This window comes from Pieris napi, chromosome Z (assembly GCF_905475465.1).
Source record: "Pieris napi chromosome Z, ilPieNapi1.2, whole genome shotgun sequence".
Classification (NCBI taxonomy): domain Eukaryota; kingdom Metazoa; phylum Arthropoda; class Insecta; order Lepidoptera; family Pieridae; genus Pieris; species Pieris napi.
The window spans coordinates 3,904,020-3,923,512 of NC_062259.1; the positions used below are offsets into that span (position 1 = coordinate 3,904,020).

The following is a 19,493-nucleotide window of genomic DNA, read 5'->3' on the forward strand; positions in this document are numbered from 1 at the left end:
ACTGGGCAGAAATGGACTTTCCGTCCACGCAATTATCGCTCTTACGGTTGAAGGTGATAGCGTGGAAATTGATATACCTTAGACCTCAAATAGGCTTCAAAACTCCTAAATCAATAATAAAACAAAATTTACACCTTTCAAACTTAGATTCGAAAAATTTATAACCCAACACCATCTCATCCACTGTACCTATTCACCGTGCGTCCCATTCACTACCATCAACATATTATAGTTGAAGGACGGCTGAGGAACCTTTCGCAATTCAAAAGAAGGGATGGAGATCCCTGCAAGCACTGGACACGATCTCCCCTAGCTATTCCTAAAAGCGTATGGCCCGATCTGTGAAGGATACTTGCTGTGTCAAGTATCATCACAAATCAACAATGGGCGGGACGAAGCGGACGCAACCGCCGCATAGCATGTCGGGAAGCGGATAAGGCTCTGCTGTTACCGCATCCCGCCTAAAGGCCGATTTACATTATCTTAGTGTTTAGGAGAGTGCTTTAGTACAACTTGAAAGGCAAGTTCTTTAGCGTAGCGTTTACTAAAGCAAGTAGCGTTTACATGTTTCAACTAAAGTACTATCCTAAAGCACTCTCCTAAACACTAAGATAATGTAAATCAGCCTTAAGGCGATTGTTGGTGGCGCCTTGGGGTTTTAGTAGGTATGCACAATTGCGAGTCCCGCATAACCCTCCCGCACTAAGCACTAAGCAGTCGCGTCGGTAGGGTATGCGCAATGCATTTCCCCAAGTAAAAAAAAAAACCTTGTAACTTAAGTTGTATGTTTTTAATTAAAGTAATAAACTAAATATTTATTGATTTTACTGGAAGTGGGTTAATAGAGGCTTGACGCTGCGATGTGTATTTTTCCGTTAACAAATCTTTCAATTTATAAAACAGCTCTGGGTATGATCTCAGCAATTTTCTGAATGTTATTTTCTCCAGAAACAATATCTGAAAAATGAACAAGTGCACGGAAAAGAAAACCACAGTATTTATACTCAGTCAACTAATCAAAAACAGATAAATTCATTAATAGTAATCATCAATTACCGTTACTAGAGATTTAATCAATATAATTATTTACTTTATAATAAAAGTGATTCTAAATTTACATAATAGTCTCAAATCAAGGCCGAAAAAGAGATCAGATCTGGCTATAGTACCAGATTGTGAAGTTTTCATGAGATTGTATCTCCATTGAATTGCATAAAAGATATACTCGTAATTCAGTTTCTTAACTCAAAGTAAAAAGTATATATAAAGGTTAATCTGAATTCAAAGTGAAAAATAATTTATTCGATTTGATAACATAACATTTTAGTAAGTACAACTTAAAGACTAAGGGTCTGTTTCACAATGTACAGATAAGTTCTACATAAGTTCTAAATTTGCTATTTATTACTTATTGGTAGGATAAACACTATTGTTCCGTTTCACGACTGTCAGATAGCGCTATTCGTCACATAAAGTCCATCATAAGTTATGAGTCCGATGAATGTCAAATAGCACAATTTATCTTCCAAATAATTTATGTGTTACATAGCTATTTGGTACTTTATACATACATTGTGAAACAGACCCTAATTTTAGTACCAACATCAACAAAAAATAAATATATAGCTCTTAACTGATCCGTAGAGGTTGGATAAATGATCAGTACCTTGCACGCTGTTAATGCGATCACCGAGGACATACGTATCTCCCTATCCGTGACTAGGCATAATTCGCAGAAGTAATCACCATCTACCAAATGGCCAACCTCTTCATCTCGTGTCGAATAAATTGCTAACACACCCACAACTATTATCATAAGACCGTCACTTGGTATGGAAGACTAAAATATTGGTATTTAATTAGGTTTAAAAAATTGTTTGTGATAATAAGAGACAGAAGACTACCTCTGGTAAACAGTGGAATTAGACGAATAATAATTGTTGAATAAAGAAGCTTTTGTTATTGACTCTTTTATAGATTAGTCTGTTTCACAATGTATGGATAAGTTCTACATAAGTTCCAAATTAGCTATTTATTACTGATTGGTAGGATAAACACTATAGTATAAGATCCCGCTATACAACGACCTTCACCGAGATGCTTATTTAATGAAACTTATTTTATATTTAATTTAATATGTCAATAAATATAATCCATATGGGTTGCCTAGCAAATTTCAGTCCAGAGTATGTTTAATTAATATTTAAAAAAAATTTTTTTTTATAATTTGCATGTAGTAAATTTTTTGAACTTTTTTCAATCAATATTTTTAATCAGGGTAGTATTATATATGTATCACTAAAACCTTCTTTTATACTAAAGATGTATATATTCTTTAGTGTCACATAAAAAATAAACACATAAATAATTAATTGATTAAAAACAATCTAACTTTTGCATATTCTATGGGCTTCATACTTTCGATTGGTATAGAATTTATCTAATAATCATACCGGTGAAATGTTTAAAAAAATATTTTTTTTTAAATTAATTAAAAATACTCTGGACTGAAATTTGCAAGGCAACCCATATGGATTATATTTATTGACATATTAAATTATATATAAAATAAGTTTCATTAAATAAGCATCTCGGTGAAGGTCGTTGTATAGCGGGATCTTAGACCACTATTGTTGCGTTTCACGACTGTCAGATAGCGCTATGTATGATATATATGAGTCCGATGAAGGTCAAATAGCACAATTTATCTTCCAAATAATTTATGTGTTACATAGCTATTTGGTACTTTATCCATACATTGTGAAACAGACCCTAAGTGTCTTGATATATCTGCCATTAAAACAAAAGCATGCGAAATATGAGGTAAATAAAAATGTTAGTGTGATATAATGTTTACTCCAGAAATATAATGCAAAAAATATAAAAAAAGGTTTTTCTAAAACTGATACCTAAAACAACATGCCTAAAAAAGAATTACTGCCCTAATTAACAAAAGCAATACAATACATAAAGTTCAAAACCAGTAAATTTATAATGTATAAATATAGTTGAAATGAAGACAAGCTAAATTTAGGTCACGTTTGTAATATATGAATCTGTCTAAATCTTTTATATATAAAGTGTAGATGAAATTATTAAAATCAAGTATTATACATAGTACGTCTTATATACATATATACCTAGTAGTTAAAAGCTTTCTTATGTACTGCCAAATGCCTGAACAAACTATACTTGCAACTCAATAACGCCTAAAAATAAAACGTTCCTTAATAAGTTTAAATAATTAATACGTTGTTTAGTAATTTTAACATCATATTAGGTGTAGTTTGAATATACATAACAGGAACAAATAAATTCTGTTAGAAAATCTCACAATGAAAAACATGACGCAATATAAAACACAATCATTCAAAGAAACATACATTTACGATTTATAAATCCAAGTGAACATATATGCAATGCCTGAACATATCGCCTTTATTCATAAATCTAATCTATAAAATAAGAACCAGATAGTAGCACGTAATAAATACTAACTTCTGCAACGACATCTCCTGTCAAATATATTTCCTCTTTAAGACACATTACTAATTGTTCGATCAACTCAGACGGCCATTCAGCAAAATATTGTATTCTCATTAACAAGCGACTGTTGCAGGATATAGCAATTTCATTCTTTAAACTTTTTGGAAGACTTCTATAAAGCCCATTCTGTCTCTCCGTTACAGTTAGCTTTGTCATATTAAACTTGTAATACGTCAATAACTTCTCACTAAAACTGTCAGGCAACCTTCTCCACCGCGATAAAGTCAAAGTTCTGTCTACACAAGTGTACATTTGGTCTTCGGGATACTTCAGGTAGCTCAATAAAAAATAGCACTCAACCAGACTCCACATATAAAACATCATGGCAACCAAATACGCGAGCAATGACGTCATCTTATCCGGAAAATAAGCATTAGGCGTGAGGCTAAAGCTAAACAGTCGAAATGACTTGCAGATTCTTGCAAAGTCTAAACAGTAGAACACGTGTGTCGGCGGTGGATCTCTACCATATCGTATACTCAATACTGAGGCATAAAAAGAATGAGAGCTTAAACTGCCCCTAGAAAGAATATTATGAACAGATATTATATCAGCTATTCGCATCAAAATATGCATAGAGATAAAACAAAGAATAGCGATACGAAGAAACTTAAGCCAGCACGTAACTTGTACAGATCTTCTATATGTACTCCATTGGCTTGTGGCATCGATTAATCGATACATACGAAATATGCAGATAAATTGCAACGCAATAATGAATTTATTTGCCTTACAGATAGCACAGTTAATACTTCTACCATATCTCATGAACATGATTGTTTGTATAGGAAAGGAGGCCAAAACATGAAAGAACAACTTGGTCGAAGCGTAGTGTAACAATATTTTTTTACTATTCAGAATTATTCGTTTTGAATCCGTATGGACGTAGCCAGTCCTCAAACTATAGTAGATATCCAGAAAAAGAAGGCTTTCTAGAAATACGTTGGCCATGTAAAATTGCCACTCAGCCTCACCGTACGTAAGCGATGTGCTGTGGTAAAATATAATCATATTTAATATCACAATCGGCACAATAGCGTAATCCCAAAATTGCCTGAAAAAAACGCGCCATTGGCAATTACTTTATCTCTAAAAATATAAGTCATAAGTTTATCCTGCTTTCGTTTTGTAACTGGTGGCGTTATATTTACAGAGGGCAGAGAAGTAATATAGGCAATAGGCATACAAACTAACTAACCTTAAACTAAATAACAACATAATAAAGGTATATAAACCTTTTTATATATTTATTTTTCAAATTGAAGACGAATTGTTATTCGGCGAACTACAAATGGTAGGAATATCTTTGATCAAAAAACAATTGCCGACTTAAAAACCGCCTATCCTTCTTAGCAAGACAGTTTTTTTTATAAAAGCTTAAGTGAATATTATAACTTTAAAATATGTCTTCCTTACACAATTTTTAATAGTAATTTTTTTCCGTTACCTAAACTTACTCAACGGATGTATACACTTTCTATAAATATAGAATTGCTTTGCCCTCTCCATTCTCAATGCGTGTCGGCTCGTGTAATAAGCCTGTGCTCTTTCATCTTTATATGAGAGCAGAAACAAATCCTCCCACGATCTTCTTAAGCGTTTGAACCAACTGTTCCCACTCAACTCCAAATCCAAGACATCCTTTTCGTGCATAACTAAGCACGCATGTTCATAAAAGGATTCTCCAAACAAGAGACGTCCATACATTTTCAAGAAAAGTAGTGTACTCTGAGGACACCAAAAGTAAATTTGAGTTTAATTACTGTAAAAACAAGTCGTCCTAAGTCCTTACGCTTAAGCTCATGCAGTCGAAACAGGGCTGTCCAACAATTACTTTTTTCTTCCTTCTTTCTAGGGTCTTACTACACTTTAGAATTGAGATCAGATTTCTGCATCTGTTATGAGTAGGGTTTTCTATGGCAATACCGCTGTTAATTATCTGGTCTAACGGCAAGATTCAGAATGGAGACTTAGCGCTATTGCTCAAATCCGAATCTTACTCTGAGACTAAACTAAATAATGGAATAGATTCAGAAGAATAACTTCCAAGGATTCCACATCGAAAGACAATAGAAATGGATAAAGCATATTCATAACACTTAAAATAGACCCTGTATTTGGACTTCTGTCCTGGGTGACCTCTGCCCCAGGTGTCCCCCATGTGAATGGGACCTTAAGTCAAGTAAGTGCCGCTTAGAGCTTACGAAAATATAATACCAAATAATATTACTATTCACACAAATGAGCTTGTTGATGAATTTTGTTGCCATGATAATTGCATTCTTGGAGACGATTAGAAAACGCTGTAACTTTAGCAAGTTTCGAGCAAAATTTTAAAGTAATAGAGTTATTTTTATTTACAAAATACAAAACAATTATTTTGTTACTTTTTTTACACGAGACCCAATCTAAAAGTATTTTTAAGTAAAGACAATACCTATATTATAATTTTTATAAGTTCAACTAATTACAATTTGCTGCGTGTTTTTAAAGTTTATTAGCACTTTTCTCTGTACAGTAACATTCCTTTTGATAACGACAATCGACGTCAATATTGAATAAACCATAGACTTTACACAGAAAAAAACTACATCGTTTCTACATCTACATATATTCAAATTCAGAAATCATTCAATCATATAGGTAACACATTGTACACTTATGATCGTCAAAAACATACCTGAACAAAAGAAGAACAAAATAAAAAAATCAATCACTGAGTTAGAGTATTCTATTAACCTTATATTTTATAAATTTAGATTTAGAAAATTCTGATGTTCTACTATTAAAAATATTTCTTGTGAATAAAACTTATACTTAACATTATGACTAGAAACCTGATATCATCAGTTTGTTCGGTCAGCCTTTATTTAAAATAGCGCGCCTTGTAACACACTTTGTTATAAGTGGCATCTGGCATTTTGGCACTGACAGTCGGTAAGTGTCACATTTAAGAACTATAATTCTATAATCTATTTGTAAACTTCAAACTCAAATCAATAAATTCGGGATCTTTGAATTTTTATTATAATATTTACAAATTTACATTAATATGTACATAGACATTTAATTTTTATAACTTAACATTTACAATTCTTTGGGATTTGTTTTATAAGTGATTTGTAAAAATGCCAAAAAATATAACGAGTGAAGTTCGAGAAATTATATTAAAGGTGAAAGAGTTTATGGATGAAGAAAAGCGAATGCAAGTTCCTATTATTCCACTTAGTAAAGTATACGTTCGAGTTTCTGCTGCAACTGGTAGGTTTTTTATAAATTTTTGTAATACATTAAATAACTTATTATCACAACCTTATATGGATTTTTTTAATAGGTGTATCTGAACGCACAGTACTAAACATAGTAAAAGAGGCAAGACTTATAGAGCAAGGTTTATTAGATCCAGAGACCTTGAAAAAGAATCCTAAAAAGAGGGTACGCACAAAAGGCAAAATTGAAGTTGATAAATATGATCTACAAGTAATTGAGAGAACAATACATGAATTCTATACTTTTAAAAAAGAAGTACCTACCATTAACAAACTCTTGCAAATATTAAAAGAAGAAATTAATTTTAAGGGTTCAAGGGAAACACTGAGAAAAATACTTCGTAAAAATGGTTTTCAATTTAGAAAACCTAAAAATAACAAAGAGAAAGAACCTGTACCAGAAGCAACTTCATCTGTACCTGCTATGGTGCCTCCATACATACATACTATGTTTAGTCACAAAAACATACAATAATTACCTTTATATTCTTTGTTGATCTATTGAATAATAGAACTATTCTTAAATACTAATGTGTTGCAGTCAATTCTATATCTTATAATATTGCACTCAAACTAGGTACATTTTAGTTTAAAAACTATATAAATGTTTAACAAAATGCTCTGTCTGTAACACATCTATTTATTTTAAAACATCTAAAGGCTTTTAAGTCATTTGTAGTACCAGCATGTCCAATATCACAGCATGATTGTACGCACAACGGACCAACCACGAGTCTAATTGAGGAGAAAGGAGTCCTTCTACCCTAACCCTAACCTATCACAGCATGATCTGAGAATAATCAGCTACGCTAGCAACCAACAGATAAACATTAAGTATACCAATTAGCAGGTTAAATATAATGAAAATGGACATATAACTCTACAAAATTATGAATTGATGTATTCTTTTTAAATGATAACAAATAAAGTATTAATGTGGAGATGCATACTAGCTTTAAGGTATAGATCTGTTTTTATTGTTAGTATTAAATGAATTATAAGACGTATACTATAATGATTATTGAATCTTATATTTTACTATCACAAAATGAAATGACAAAAGTAAGTTTTGTCATCATGTATTATTTAGAAATATTTTACAGGTTCTTCAACAAGTAAAATGATATCTCTTTTAATTACAATCTCGATTTCTATTGAGAAGAATAATACAATACTATAATAAAAGATTTAATCATTTGTTTTCATGAACTTAAACTTAATAGAAAAATGTGACTAATCATGTAGTTAATATGTTAAGAATCTTATACGTACATATACATATTGTTTAAGAGTCTTGTTTAAAACTGACAACAAGTGATAGACAGCGCATGATGAGACAACATTTAAAAAGCAATTTTCATCTTATTATGATCCTCAAAGGTTTCTAGTTGTATCACAATATTATGGTAGTTTGTGTAGTGAAGCAAGCATATTTCTGGCCATTGTTCTAGAATGTTGGTTCTGTTATTTTAGTTCTGACATGAAAAAACGTTAAAACCTTAAGTGTATTGAATCAATTACAATGAGGTGCATTCTCATTAAACTATTGTTTAAGTTAGAATTAACTAATATAGTATGTAAGGCAATGTAGTATTTAGAATTTAAGGATTTTAATTGATCACTGTGTATACAATGCTCGTTTTGCAAATGTGACTGTGTATAAACAGGACTCAAAATCATTTTATAAAATATATTATGTGGAATAAAACTGATGTTTTTTTATTATCTCTTTACCTTAACACAATTGCTTTTAGTGGAGTCTATAAATGAATACACTTTGAGGCAGTAGCGTAACAATAGGGTGGCAGGGCTGGCACAATGCCACGGGCTCCGACCCAAGAGGGCTCTGACCAAGAGATGGATGCATGTGAAGTCTACAATACGTATTAGGCTAGCATGGGGACTACAGACCATTCCCTCTCGCCTAAAAGAGGAGGCCTATGGCCGTTAATGGGACATAAACAACGTGTAATTGAGTACGTTGAAAATCTCGAAGGTTTTAATAACTTTTGAATTTTTGAAAATTTTCCACAGGCCCCAGATGGTTGAGGGCTGCTTGCATTGATATTTAGTGTATGTTTCATTAATGTAGATCTGAGTTCTGAAGATATTTTGTTTTTGAAGTCAGTAATTTGCTGACACAAAAATTAAATAATTTACAAAGTAGCTACAGATACGATTATTTTGCTAGAACAAGCTGGAACTTGAATCCAACTTCTTTTTAAAATTTAATGCAGTTTTAATCTAAATTACAGATGTAAATAATAACACAAAATCATTGAAAGCTTTATTCTTATGCACGAAATATTTTAAATTGACATAACATGATATCAACATAAACAATATTTGTATAAGATCCATAACACTTAAACTATACAATCAAGTTTACATAATTCAGGTAATCTCCTATTAATAAAAAATACATGTCAAATTGAAATCTGTTCCGCTCTGTCGAAATTATTTCCTATTTAGTATGTATTAAGTTTATAAATACAGCTTAAAAGTAGTGTCTATGAAATTTTTTGCTATTTAACAAAGAAATAGTCTAACTTTGAATTCTTTTTAATAGTAAAAACCACACAATAACAAATAACTGCAGAAATCTGCTGTGCCTATTTTCTCATGTTAACCTACTGTCGTTGTCAATTAATTAAGATAGAATCTGCCAAGCCGGCCTAACTCATCACAAAATGTTCACATGATTAAATATATTAAAATACTAATTTAACATTTATGCATGAATGTATTTACTATAATAGAACTAACAGAATATATAACATAAGAACCCAACATCTAGAATAACTACAACATGTTGGAAAATATCAATCTATCAGTAGATTGAAAAATATTATTCATGTAAAAGTTTATTCATATATATACATTTTATATAAATATGTTTATATTAATTTAATCAAAAATCTTTTAACTAGATATCATAACCTAATATTAAGGGGAAATTACTAATATATTTTCATATGCTTTTAATATTACAACACACTAACTTTTTTGCTTTTTAACAAATCAATGTACGTTTCTAAAGATAATTTAGAAAGTGAAGCTACAGGTTCTGAGTAACTAACATTAGCGATGTTAGAGTGTGTTTGGATGTTATAAAAATTCATAAAGCTGGTTGGATCTTACCGAAAACCTGTGACCATATTAAAAGTTTTATTTTTAAATTTCGGAATACTAAGGTTATTTTTGACACTACTATTATACCTGAAATATACAATTATCATTTAAATCTAAAGGGTGACCTTACCATCGATCAAATTGCGTTTAATTTACAAACAATGGTATATAAAGACAATCTCCACTGTACATTCTACCATCTCCAATTAAGTTCATTATTTTATTTAAAACCCATCAGAAAATTCAATGTCTTCGTTCAATAAATTTGTTAAAAATATTTTCTTCTCCTTATTGTTACTGTCCAATTGTTTTGTTTTAGAATAAGAATGTAGGTACTTAATATTCATGTTAAAATTTAAATCTTTTTTAAGGGTTGAAATAGTCGAGAATTATTTAAAAGTTTGTGTGTTTACCAAATAAACTAACGGATATCGCAGTATTTCGTAGTCTTCCCAGCGTCTTAGGAGTACGTTACCCAGAAATTAGGAATGTGATGCCTAAAAGTACATTGTGGTGGTAATGTCTATTCACATTACATTGCTAAGCGAGTATATTGTGGACGAAATTCATAGAGAAATAGGCCATAAAGGGGCGTAGACTTATCCCATTACATGGAATGATATAACAAGTTATACAAGCAAAAAACATTTGTTGCACCGATCCTACTAACGATACAAGAAATTTTAAATGGATATTGTTGTTCAAATACAACTAGCAAATCTACATACAAATAAATGCATCCTTATATGCAATTAACTTCATATAAAATTAGTTATTACGAAAAGCTTCAACAGTATATGGTACTTAAAATAAAATTGATACAAATATATGTTACGTGTGTTAATTGATATGATATTAAGATCTATGAGCATATTACCCTTGAATCTAAATATCTCAAGGTATCAATCTAAGCCATCGTAAAACTACATTCAAGATTGATTTAAATTTTAGAATATAGACCGAAAAATTTCAGTTAAATGTCAAATATACATTTAGATTCAAAATCGGTTATTCACTACAAGTTTAATATTAAAAGTTATCGTATTTAAATAATCAATTTTCTAGATACATTTAGCAGAAACAGACAATTAAAACATTAGTATTATAAATAGAATTCCCTTTTACTTTAAAAAGCACTATCTAGCGCCATTTACTTACCTCACTAAACCAAACAGATGACTAAGTACATAATATATGTATGGATAAATATTATATGAAGAGGTAATTATTTCGGCTGTTACCTGAAGTATTCATTATATACTTAATTCAACATATTTTCTGTCCCTATTAACTAAGACAACTGCAGTAACTACACCTTTAAAATAACCGACTTCTTTAAGATTATATCCAGAAATTGTATAATACAAATTGGCTATTCAAAACCACCAAACGCTATACCTGCTGCGGTTTTTTAAACAGACATAACAATTATAAAAATTAAAATTTCTTCTATAGAGTGAGGGCATAAACTTTCGTGTTTTGAAATACGGTAATAATAATTGAGGAAATATGTATATGTATGTTTGTGACAATCAAACCCAAAAACTACTGAACAGATGTCAAAATTGTGAAACAATTAGAATACCTGAATGAATAGGCTATATTTTCAGACAACAAAGTGCAGAATATATGTAAAATACAAACAAATTTTTTACGTATTACAAATCGATTTTTACTTTCATATCAACACAATGCAATAATTTACAACTAAAGTGCAAATTAGGGATAATCCTCATATGGAACACCGAGATAATACCTGATATTCAACACAAATCGTCTTCTTCTTCGGTCTTTCTATTATCAGCGAAATCGATTTCTTCTATCTCTGCTCGTGACGTGTTCGCTACTTCACCCTAACAGAAATATATATTATTACTAGCTGATCCGGCAAACGTCGTTTTGCCATGTATATCAATTATAAAAAAAAAGGTGTTGATCGTAGAGTGGTGAAAATTAGGGGTTGTATGTATTTTTTAATGTTGTATCATAAAAAAAATATATTTTGGGGTGGACTACCCTCAACATTTCAACATGAAAAATAAATGTTGTCCGATTCTCAGACATACCCAATATGCACACAAAATTTAATGAGAATCGGTCAAGCCGTTTCGGAGGAGTTTAACCACAAACACCGCGACACGAGAATTTTATATATTAGATAATATATACTTCTCACGTCTAAGGCATATCGGTTACCTCACAAAAGTTTCTTTAGCGACCACACGCTCAAGCCAATAGACCAATACCATTAAAAAAAATTAAACCGACTTCAAATACCTGTCAAAATTTATGTGTTACACAAGTCCCAAATCCCACAACTACCGAATTGATTTTGATGAACAGTTTTCTAAGTAGTAATAAGTATTAGTTTATTATTAAATCAAATAGGGGCTCCCCATAAGGTTACTAAAAATTTGTGGACCAACACAATTATCAAATTTAACAACTTATACTTGGAAGCCTAAATAGATCATGTCCATCTGACCACTTATTTTTGAAGTTGGATAATACCCGTCCCATATTAACATATGATTGAGAGCATCAAAGACCTTTTATAATTTCATTTTTAATAAACTATCATAGGCACTTTATACTTACTTCGCTTATATTCACGCTGACATAGGACGGCGCCGCATTTTCTCTTACAGCTGCTTTTGGAACAGGATCAATCCCTTCAGGCAGAGGTATAGTTCCCGCCAATCTCGCATACTCAACGTCCATGCTACGTATAAATGGTGACGCAAGCGCTCTTTTCGCAGCATCACGATCCTCTTCATCATATGCTTGTAAGAGCATTTCCAAGGTTTGCATTTCGGGCACTTCGCAATTGTTACCCCATTCCTAATGAACCAAAATACATGGCCTAAACTTCACTGGCATTTGACATACAATTCGCAAATAAAATTACATAATAAACAGCAATATTGAATTGTTAAAGGAGTATCAAAATAGTAAATTAAACATAGTGAAAAAATTTCTCCCCATACAACCATTATAGTAGGAGAGCTGGCACCAATTTTTGGGCAGGTATTTGAGGCAAGCTGAAAACTTGTCACATACCTCTCCTATTATATTCCAACACGGAATTGCAGACCTGGCTGGTGAGTAGCGGGGCTAAATCAACCCCTACATTTTTAAAAATATTAATTTTTTTCCCCAAAAATATATTTCAGGCAATACGCAATTTATATACACTTGGCGTCAAAAAAATCGCACCTTTCTTAAAATTCGTGTCAAGCGGTTATAACTTCTAAGATCCTTCCTGTACCCTATCATTATTAGTATCATTTAAAAGCTTAATTAATAAGCTTTCAAAAAAATTATCATTTGTTTACGGAGAATCAAAAACCACAAATCATCAGCACTTTGATTAAAAAGTGGCGATGTACGCGTTTGGTGGCTCACTAATTATACCACCCTGGACGCGTATATAACGAGGGAGTAAAAGTCAATGATGGGTTATTCGCTATCCAGACGTCACAGAGGTCACTCCTGAAGAGCTTCGACAAGAAAAAACTCAGTGAAAATGGATACCATGGCAAAGAAGCAGCTCAAGTGGTGGCCCTACTGCAAATCGGACTACGGCACGTTGAAGTTGCTCGGCAACTGAAAATCAGCAGATTTCGAGTGCAACGGGTATACCAACGGTTCCAAGAGACTGGAGGTTACATCAGGAGACATGGATCCGGGAGACGTCGCTGCACTACCGTCAGAGGTGATCGCTCCATTGTGTCGACGTCTTTGCGGAACCGCTTCTTCAACGCTGTGGAGCTGCAGCAGCGGCTTTGAGCTACTCGAAGGACAGCTGACAGCGTCTCCACTATCAGAAGAAGGCTGTGAGAGAAGAATTTGCTGCCCCGGAGAGCTGCTACAGGCCCCCTATTGACTGCCATCCACCGGACGAAAAGGAAGCGATTTTACGAAACGCACGTGCCGTGGACATTCGACCAGTGGAGGAATATCCTGTTCTCCAACGAAACCCGAGTGTGCCTGTACACCAACAACATGCGTAAGAGAGTCTACAGGCGGCCAGGGGAGCGTTTCACACCAGCCTGGACCGTGGAAACCGTCGGGTATGGAGGAGGATCCTGCATGTTCTAGGGCGGTATTTCTATCGACGGCAAGACAGACCTCGTGTGCGTCTCCAGAGCTGGAGATCGTCGCGGTCAGGGGTCTCTGACTGCCCACCGGTATATCACCGAGGTTTTGGAGGAGCATGTGGTCCCATGTGCAGGTATTGTCGGCGCCAACTTCGAGTTCATGCCGAACATTCGAGCCTCGATTGTCAAGGACTACCTACGTCGAGTTGGCATCAAGGTTATGGACTGGCCAGCAAGAAGCCCCGACCTCAATCCTATCGAGCACCTCTGGGACGAGCTGAAACGGCGAGTTCGGGCCCGTAATCCAGCTCCTACCACTCTCGATGAGCTTAGAGATGCCGTCATCGAGGAGTGGGACAACATTCCCCAGGAACACGTCGTGACGCTCATCAGGTCCATGACTGACCGCTTGGAAGCTGGTTGGAGAGATAGAGGAGGCAACACTAAGTTTTAAGACTAATTTTTAAGGATTGTCATTGTTTATTTTTAATTTTTGTATTGTTCCTTTTATTTGTAATTTTGATCAGAATACACATTGTTTCACATTTTCACAGAATTTTCTTTTTTTATGGGGGTGGTGGCCAATTTCCTACCGTTTTCAAATAAGGGATTTCATTAGCTTTCAAATGATACTAATAATGATAAGGTACAGGAAGGATCTTCGGAGTTATAATCGCTTGACACGAATTTTAGGAAAGGTGCGATTTTTTTGACGCCGAGTGTATGTTGCAGAGTAATATTTAATAAATCCAAAAAAAAGCTCTCGGACCATTATGACATATTAAAAAAATATGAATAGTCTTTACCTTATAAGCCTTTTCAGCTGCCACAGCGTCGCCTCTAGCCAGTTGCACAAGGACAATGGCAACTGTAAGTCGTCCCACTGCCCCAGTATAACCTGATTCAAGGTGGAAGCCAATCTCACGTCTAAGGCTATCCAATGCTTCATCAAATCTCTCCAGTTTAACAAGAAGTCGGGACGCCTTGCTTATGTATTCTGTGCCTTGATGTTGAGAGCTTTCGACCTATTAAAGACGTTTTTCATTTAAATTTTGTTATAGATAAAAGCTTTAAAAACCTCTGGTTACAATAATAGCAAGACATGGATGAATGACCTTATTATCGTGAATATCGCTCTATATTCATTTATAATAAGGTTTCGTTTCGTTTCCTTTGCTACTCATCGTCCTGTAGAGTTCAATACGACATTACCATAATCTTGTTGTTTACGTGATGATTATTATGTATATTTGGAAGAGAAAGTTGTGTTGAGTAATGATATATATTTTTAAATAAACATAATAGATCAATGTATATAATAAATAACTTACCGAAGACACATCAGCTGCCTGCTGGAATAACTTGACAGCAAGCTCGGGAGCCTTCTCTTCAATAATCTTGGCGACTTTGTCTAGGACATTTGCGCCAGCATCTCCTGAACCATGTTGCTGGTACAAGCTGCTTGAATTGCATGCCATGTTGTACAACTGACATTAAAAAACTTGTATTATAGCCAACTACATAAATGTATTATATAAAAATATTTTTTGTACAAAACATTTAGTTGTGTATAATAACATTGAGCTAAAAAAATACGGGAGTACTAAAAATAAAAGAGGACTTTCATATAGCATACTGACGTATTCCCTATTACCAGAATAAAAACATAAGACATTCGGCGTTATAGCAAATCTAAAGGTGTTTTTTTTATGATATTACTTTACGGTAATTACTAAGTTAGTTTAAACACATTTTGGTAATAGAGAAAATGTATTAGAACTTTAATAGCTGGGGAGCCCAAGTGGGGATTTACTCCAGCGTGGCAGATTAATATACAGGGAGATACCTTGTACCCTTAGGATCAGATTAGTAAAAAAAAGTTAATGATCAGACTTTCTCGAGCGCATCAGATTAAGGTAGGCTAAGTTAGTTGCATGCTAAATTGTCAGATCTGACAATATGCAAGTAACGTAAAGAAAGGGGAGGGCTGCAAAGTTGAAAAAAAAAACGTCATCTCGACATTCTCGAGCGTGGCTGATTTTTTTTTATTTTTAAGGAAATAATTCAAGGATGCCAAAAAATATATAATCTGACGATTTCCACAAGCCAAAGTCAGAATAATTCGTCGAAAAAGTTTAATACGTGCGGCTGCGTGATGCCTACATTAGTTTAAAAATATTAACTATGAGTAATATTAACATAAAGTGTGTATTTTGTAGTGAAACTACTTTGCAAAAATCAATAAAATTTACATTATAAACATTAGAAAAATGTATAAATATTTTAAAATATCGTCGAAGTAAACCGGTTCTTCCGGTTTTTTTTTTAATTTTCAACCCTTACGTACGACCACCCCCACCACGCAAAAAATCAGATTAACATACATACATTATTAAAAATCCGTAGGACATGGATGCTATCAATATCTGACGCGCTCGAGTATGTCCATGGCACAGTTTTTTGTTTTACATTTTTGAAAGTCTATAGCCGCTCCCCCCACCAATGAAAAGGTTTTTTTTTTATAAAACATTTTTTTCTTATAATTATCTAAGCTTCGCAACCCAATAGGTCTCCATGACGCTCAAGTAAATTCCCATTTAGCATCGTGGGCTCCCCTATAAGTAGTTCTATATTCAAAAAACTATTAAATTATTCGAAATCTATAAGTTATTTGAAAAACTTACTTCCTCAGGTGAAGACAACTCCTTGCTGACAATAACTGCATTCTCAATAGCCTTAGCAGCATGAAAGAATGAACGATTCTTCTCATATAGCTCTGCGGCCTTCATGTGACATTCCTTGGAGTTCTTTACATCACGGGATATGCGGTAACATTGAGCTACAATAAAGCATATGTAAATTATTATAGAATAACTTATCTTTTCTTCGGCATAATGCTGATTTAATGTATAAAATATTGCTATTTGAAATACATAATTTGTCATTTTTTTATCTCATCTTAATATAGGGTTGCCTGGAAGAAATCGCTTGTTAGCGATAAGGCCGCCCGTTGCCTTATAACTTTTGTAACCTGATTTTTTTATTTTTGTTATGTGTATGTTTTTGATTAAGGTAATAAAGTATAAATAAATAAATAATATACATTACAAAAAGTTGTATTATTTATGGAAATGTAATGTAATTAATTAACACGTTGTAAGTATACATAATATATAGTACAATTTACATTATTAAATAAAAAGGAGGGCAACTAACATGTGAGAGACAAAAAAAATAGACAATTCTGATCAATGTTATTTTTTGTTGTCGATGGACATCTGTGCTGTACTTTTTTGTGTCGTGTTAATGTGTTTAAGAAGAGTTCGTTTAGAATTATTGTTTGTGTTACACCAAACAGGAAATTTCTCCGATGCCCTATTGAAGAGATATGGCGTCCTAGATCAGGATTTCCAATTTAAATATAATTTGAACACCAAACAAAGCATTTTCTCTAGAGTTATTTTATATATTTATTTACATTTCGTTGATTTACTACAGAAAACAGTACAATAAAAAAGGAAGGTAACAAGGGGCCTAATAACGATATGCCTAGAAGAGATCGCCGCTTCAAGGCAATCATTGTCTAAAATAAAAATTATAAATAATTATCAGATAAGGCGAGCGCAAGACGTGCAAAACTACATAAGACATATTAGACAATACTAATGGAACAAAGCAAACAATTAAAACATATGTAAACTTTGAAAAGGACAATAATAAAAAAGTACACATGAATCACGAATTTCAGATCAGTTAGTACAAACGTAAGGGATATGTCGTGGACAGTTAATTCTTGTACAGTAGAGATTTAAAGCAAGATGGAGAAGGAGCTAAGCAGGTAGGGACGAGAAATGAATTCCATAGCTTTACTGCAAAGATCTTAAAGGATTCACCAAGAAATAAAGAGTTATGAGATGAGATTTCAACGATATAGTTATCAGCTAGCTGTTACCTTTAAGTCGAGAGAACAAAAGTAAAGTGATATAATTTACCATTGATATCTTATTGTACCTATCAAGTATTAAAAATCTACAGCCTGAAATCTTATTTATCGTAATAAGCAAAAAATTCTATAATAAATCATGCTTATAGATATATTTTGTATACTTATTTATGAATATATAAAATAATGTCTCTTAATCAATTAAGTTTAGCTCAAATTCTTACATCAGGAAACTTTCTACCACTTGTTTTAATCACATTTAACTAATGAGTTTAGTTAGCATCAGAAAAATACATATTTATTATCATATTTTAAGACATTTACTACTTTTATTTTAAACATTTACTGTTCTAAATTGAAACTCTTGTTTTTGTTATGTATATCTTAAATAAATAATTACATTACATACCTGCTTGACTGAATTCATCAGCAGCTGAATCATAGTCGGGCTTCCACTTCAGCAAACCAGTCTTTAAACTGTTAACAATGTATTCTTAAAGGCATGATAATATGTGATACACCCAAAAGATAGTAAAATATTTAAGTAAGGTCAAAATCTGTTATAACAACATCAAAGGGACTACTCATATTTGGTTGAAAAAGCTATAGTTAAGCTATAGCTGATGTCTTTGTTATTAAGTACCTTATAAAATATAATTAAGCTGGGATCTTTGATTTTGGTCAATATAACCGGTATCTTATTCTAAATGATGTTGTTGTAATCGGTTTCGACAGTATATGCCAAAGAGGGTATTGTACAGCCTACATGATCTTAACTCTTAGCGTGATCTTAAGATAATTAATCATCATCATTTAGTTACACGGCATGGATGCTTTTTGACGAAGCTGATATTGGTGTTGGAAAGCCAAAGAGAAATATAACAGAACTTGAGTTTACTCCCACTCACAATATATATATATACAAGTAATGATGGTGATAAAAATATCAATCAATAGCATATTTTCTTTGAATGAATAGTCACTGCGTATCCTAAAGGTAGTAAAATATAAATGCTTAAATAAGTCAAACTACATATCCATACAAGTAAAAAAATTACAAACGTTAAATTATAATAAAAAAATCTCTTTTCCCACTTACTATTTTTCTGCTGCTTTACAATGTTCCTGAGCCTCAAGAATTTTAGACATTTTTGCAACTTTTACGATCAATCACTTGTATGTGGAAGACCAGTATGATTTCTCAAAAGTTTCAGCTTGAAAGGCCACAAAATCAATACAAAATCGTATACTGAAGTCTTTCAGACTTCTAAAGCTGAAAATTATAATGTCAAAATATAAGTGACCTTGATAAATGACTATGTCTGATAATACAGATAAGGGGAGAGTCCACAGGATAGGACGATATATATTATCATGGTTATCGCCGTTGTGTCTGTCTAACTTGTAAGATCTGTAAAACATATAAATAACCATATTATCATAGGTGGATGGTGCAACATGCATTAATGTAAGTATCGGAAAATAAAGGTTTTTGTGATTATT

The 19,493-nt window shown here is 32.8% G+C and overlaps 3 protein-coding genes across 3 annotated transcripts; 1 reads left to right on the forward strand and 2 right to left on the reverse strand.

Moving 5' to 3' along the window:
- Window positions 1–807: 807 nt before the first annotated feature.
- LOC125062534 (potassium/sodium hyperpolarization-activated cyclic nucleotide-gated channel 2-like) lies at window positions 808–5,257 on the reverse strand. The gene is made up of 4 exons (XM_047668532.1): window positions 4,994–5,257; window positions 3,499–4,600; window positions 1,667–1,840; window positions 808–957 (listed from the first exon to the last, which is right to left on the reverse strand). Exons 1-4 carry the CDS (start codon window positions 5,251–5,253, stop codon window positions 808–810), a joined length of 1,686 nt encoding a protein of 561 aa, XP_047524488.1. The 5' UTR covers window positions 5,254–5,257.
- Window positions 5,258–6,512: 1,255 nt separating this feature from the next.
- LOC125062523 lies at window positions 6,513–8,523 on the forward strand. Its single transcript, XM_047668515.1, has 2 exons — window positions 6,513–6,807; window positions 6,881–8,523. The coding sequence occupies exons 1-2, from the start codon at window positions 6,675–6,677 to the stop codon at window positions 7,288–7,290; spliced, it is 543 nt and encodes a 180-aa protein (XP_047524471.1). The 5' UTR covers window positions 6,513–6,674; the 3' UTR covers window positions 7,291–8,523.
- A 2,838-nt stretch (window positions 8,524–11,361) lies between these two features.
- On the reverse strand, window positions 11,362–19,280 carry LOC125062586 (gamma-soluble NSF attachment protein). Its single transcript, XM_047668596.1, has 7 exons — window positions 19,090–19,280; window positions 18,400–18,467; window positions 16,732–16,886; window positions 15,379–15,534; window positions 14,854–15,072; window positions 12,546–12,788; window positions 11,362–11,800 (listed from the first exon to the last, which is right to left on the reverse strand). Exons 1-7 carry the CDS (start codon window positions 19,137–19,139, stop codon window positions 11,711–11,713), a joined length of 981 nt encoding a protein of 326 aa, XP_047524552.1. The 5' UTR covers window positions 19,140–19,280; the 3' UTR covers window positions 11,362–11,710.
- Window positions 19,281–19,493: the final 213 nt, after the last annotated feature.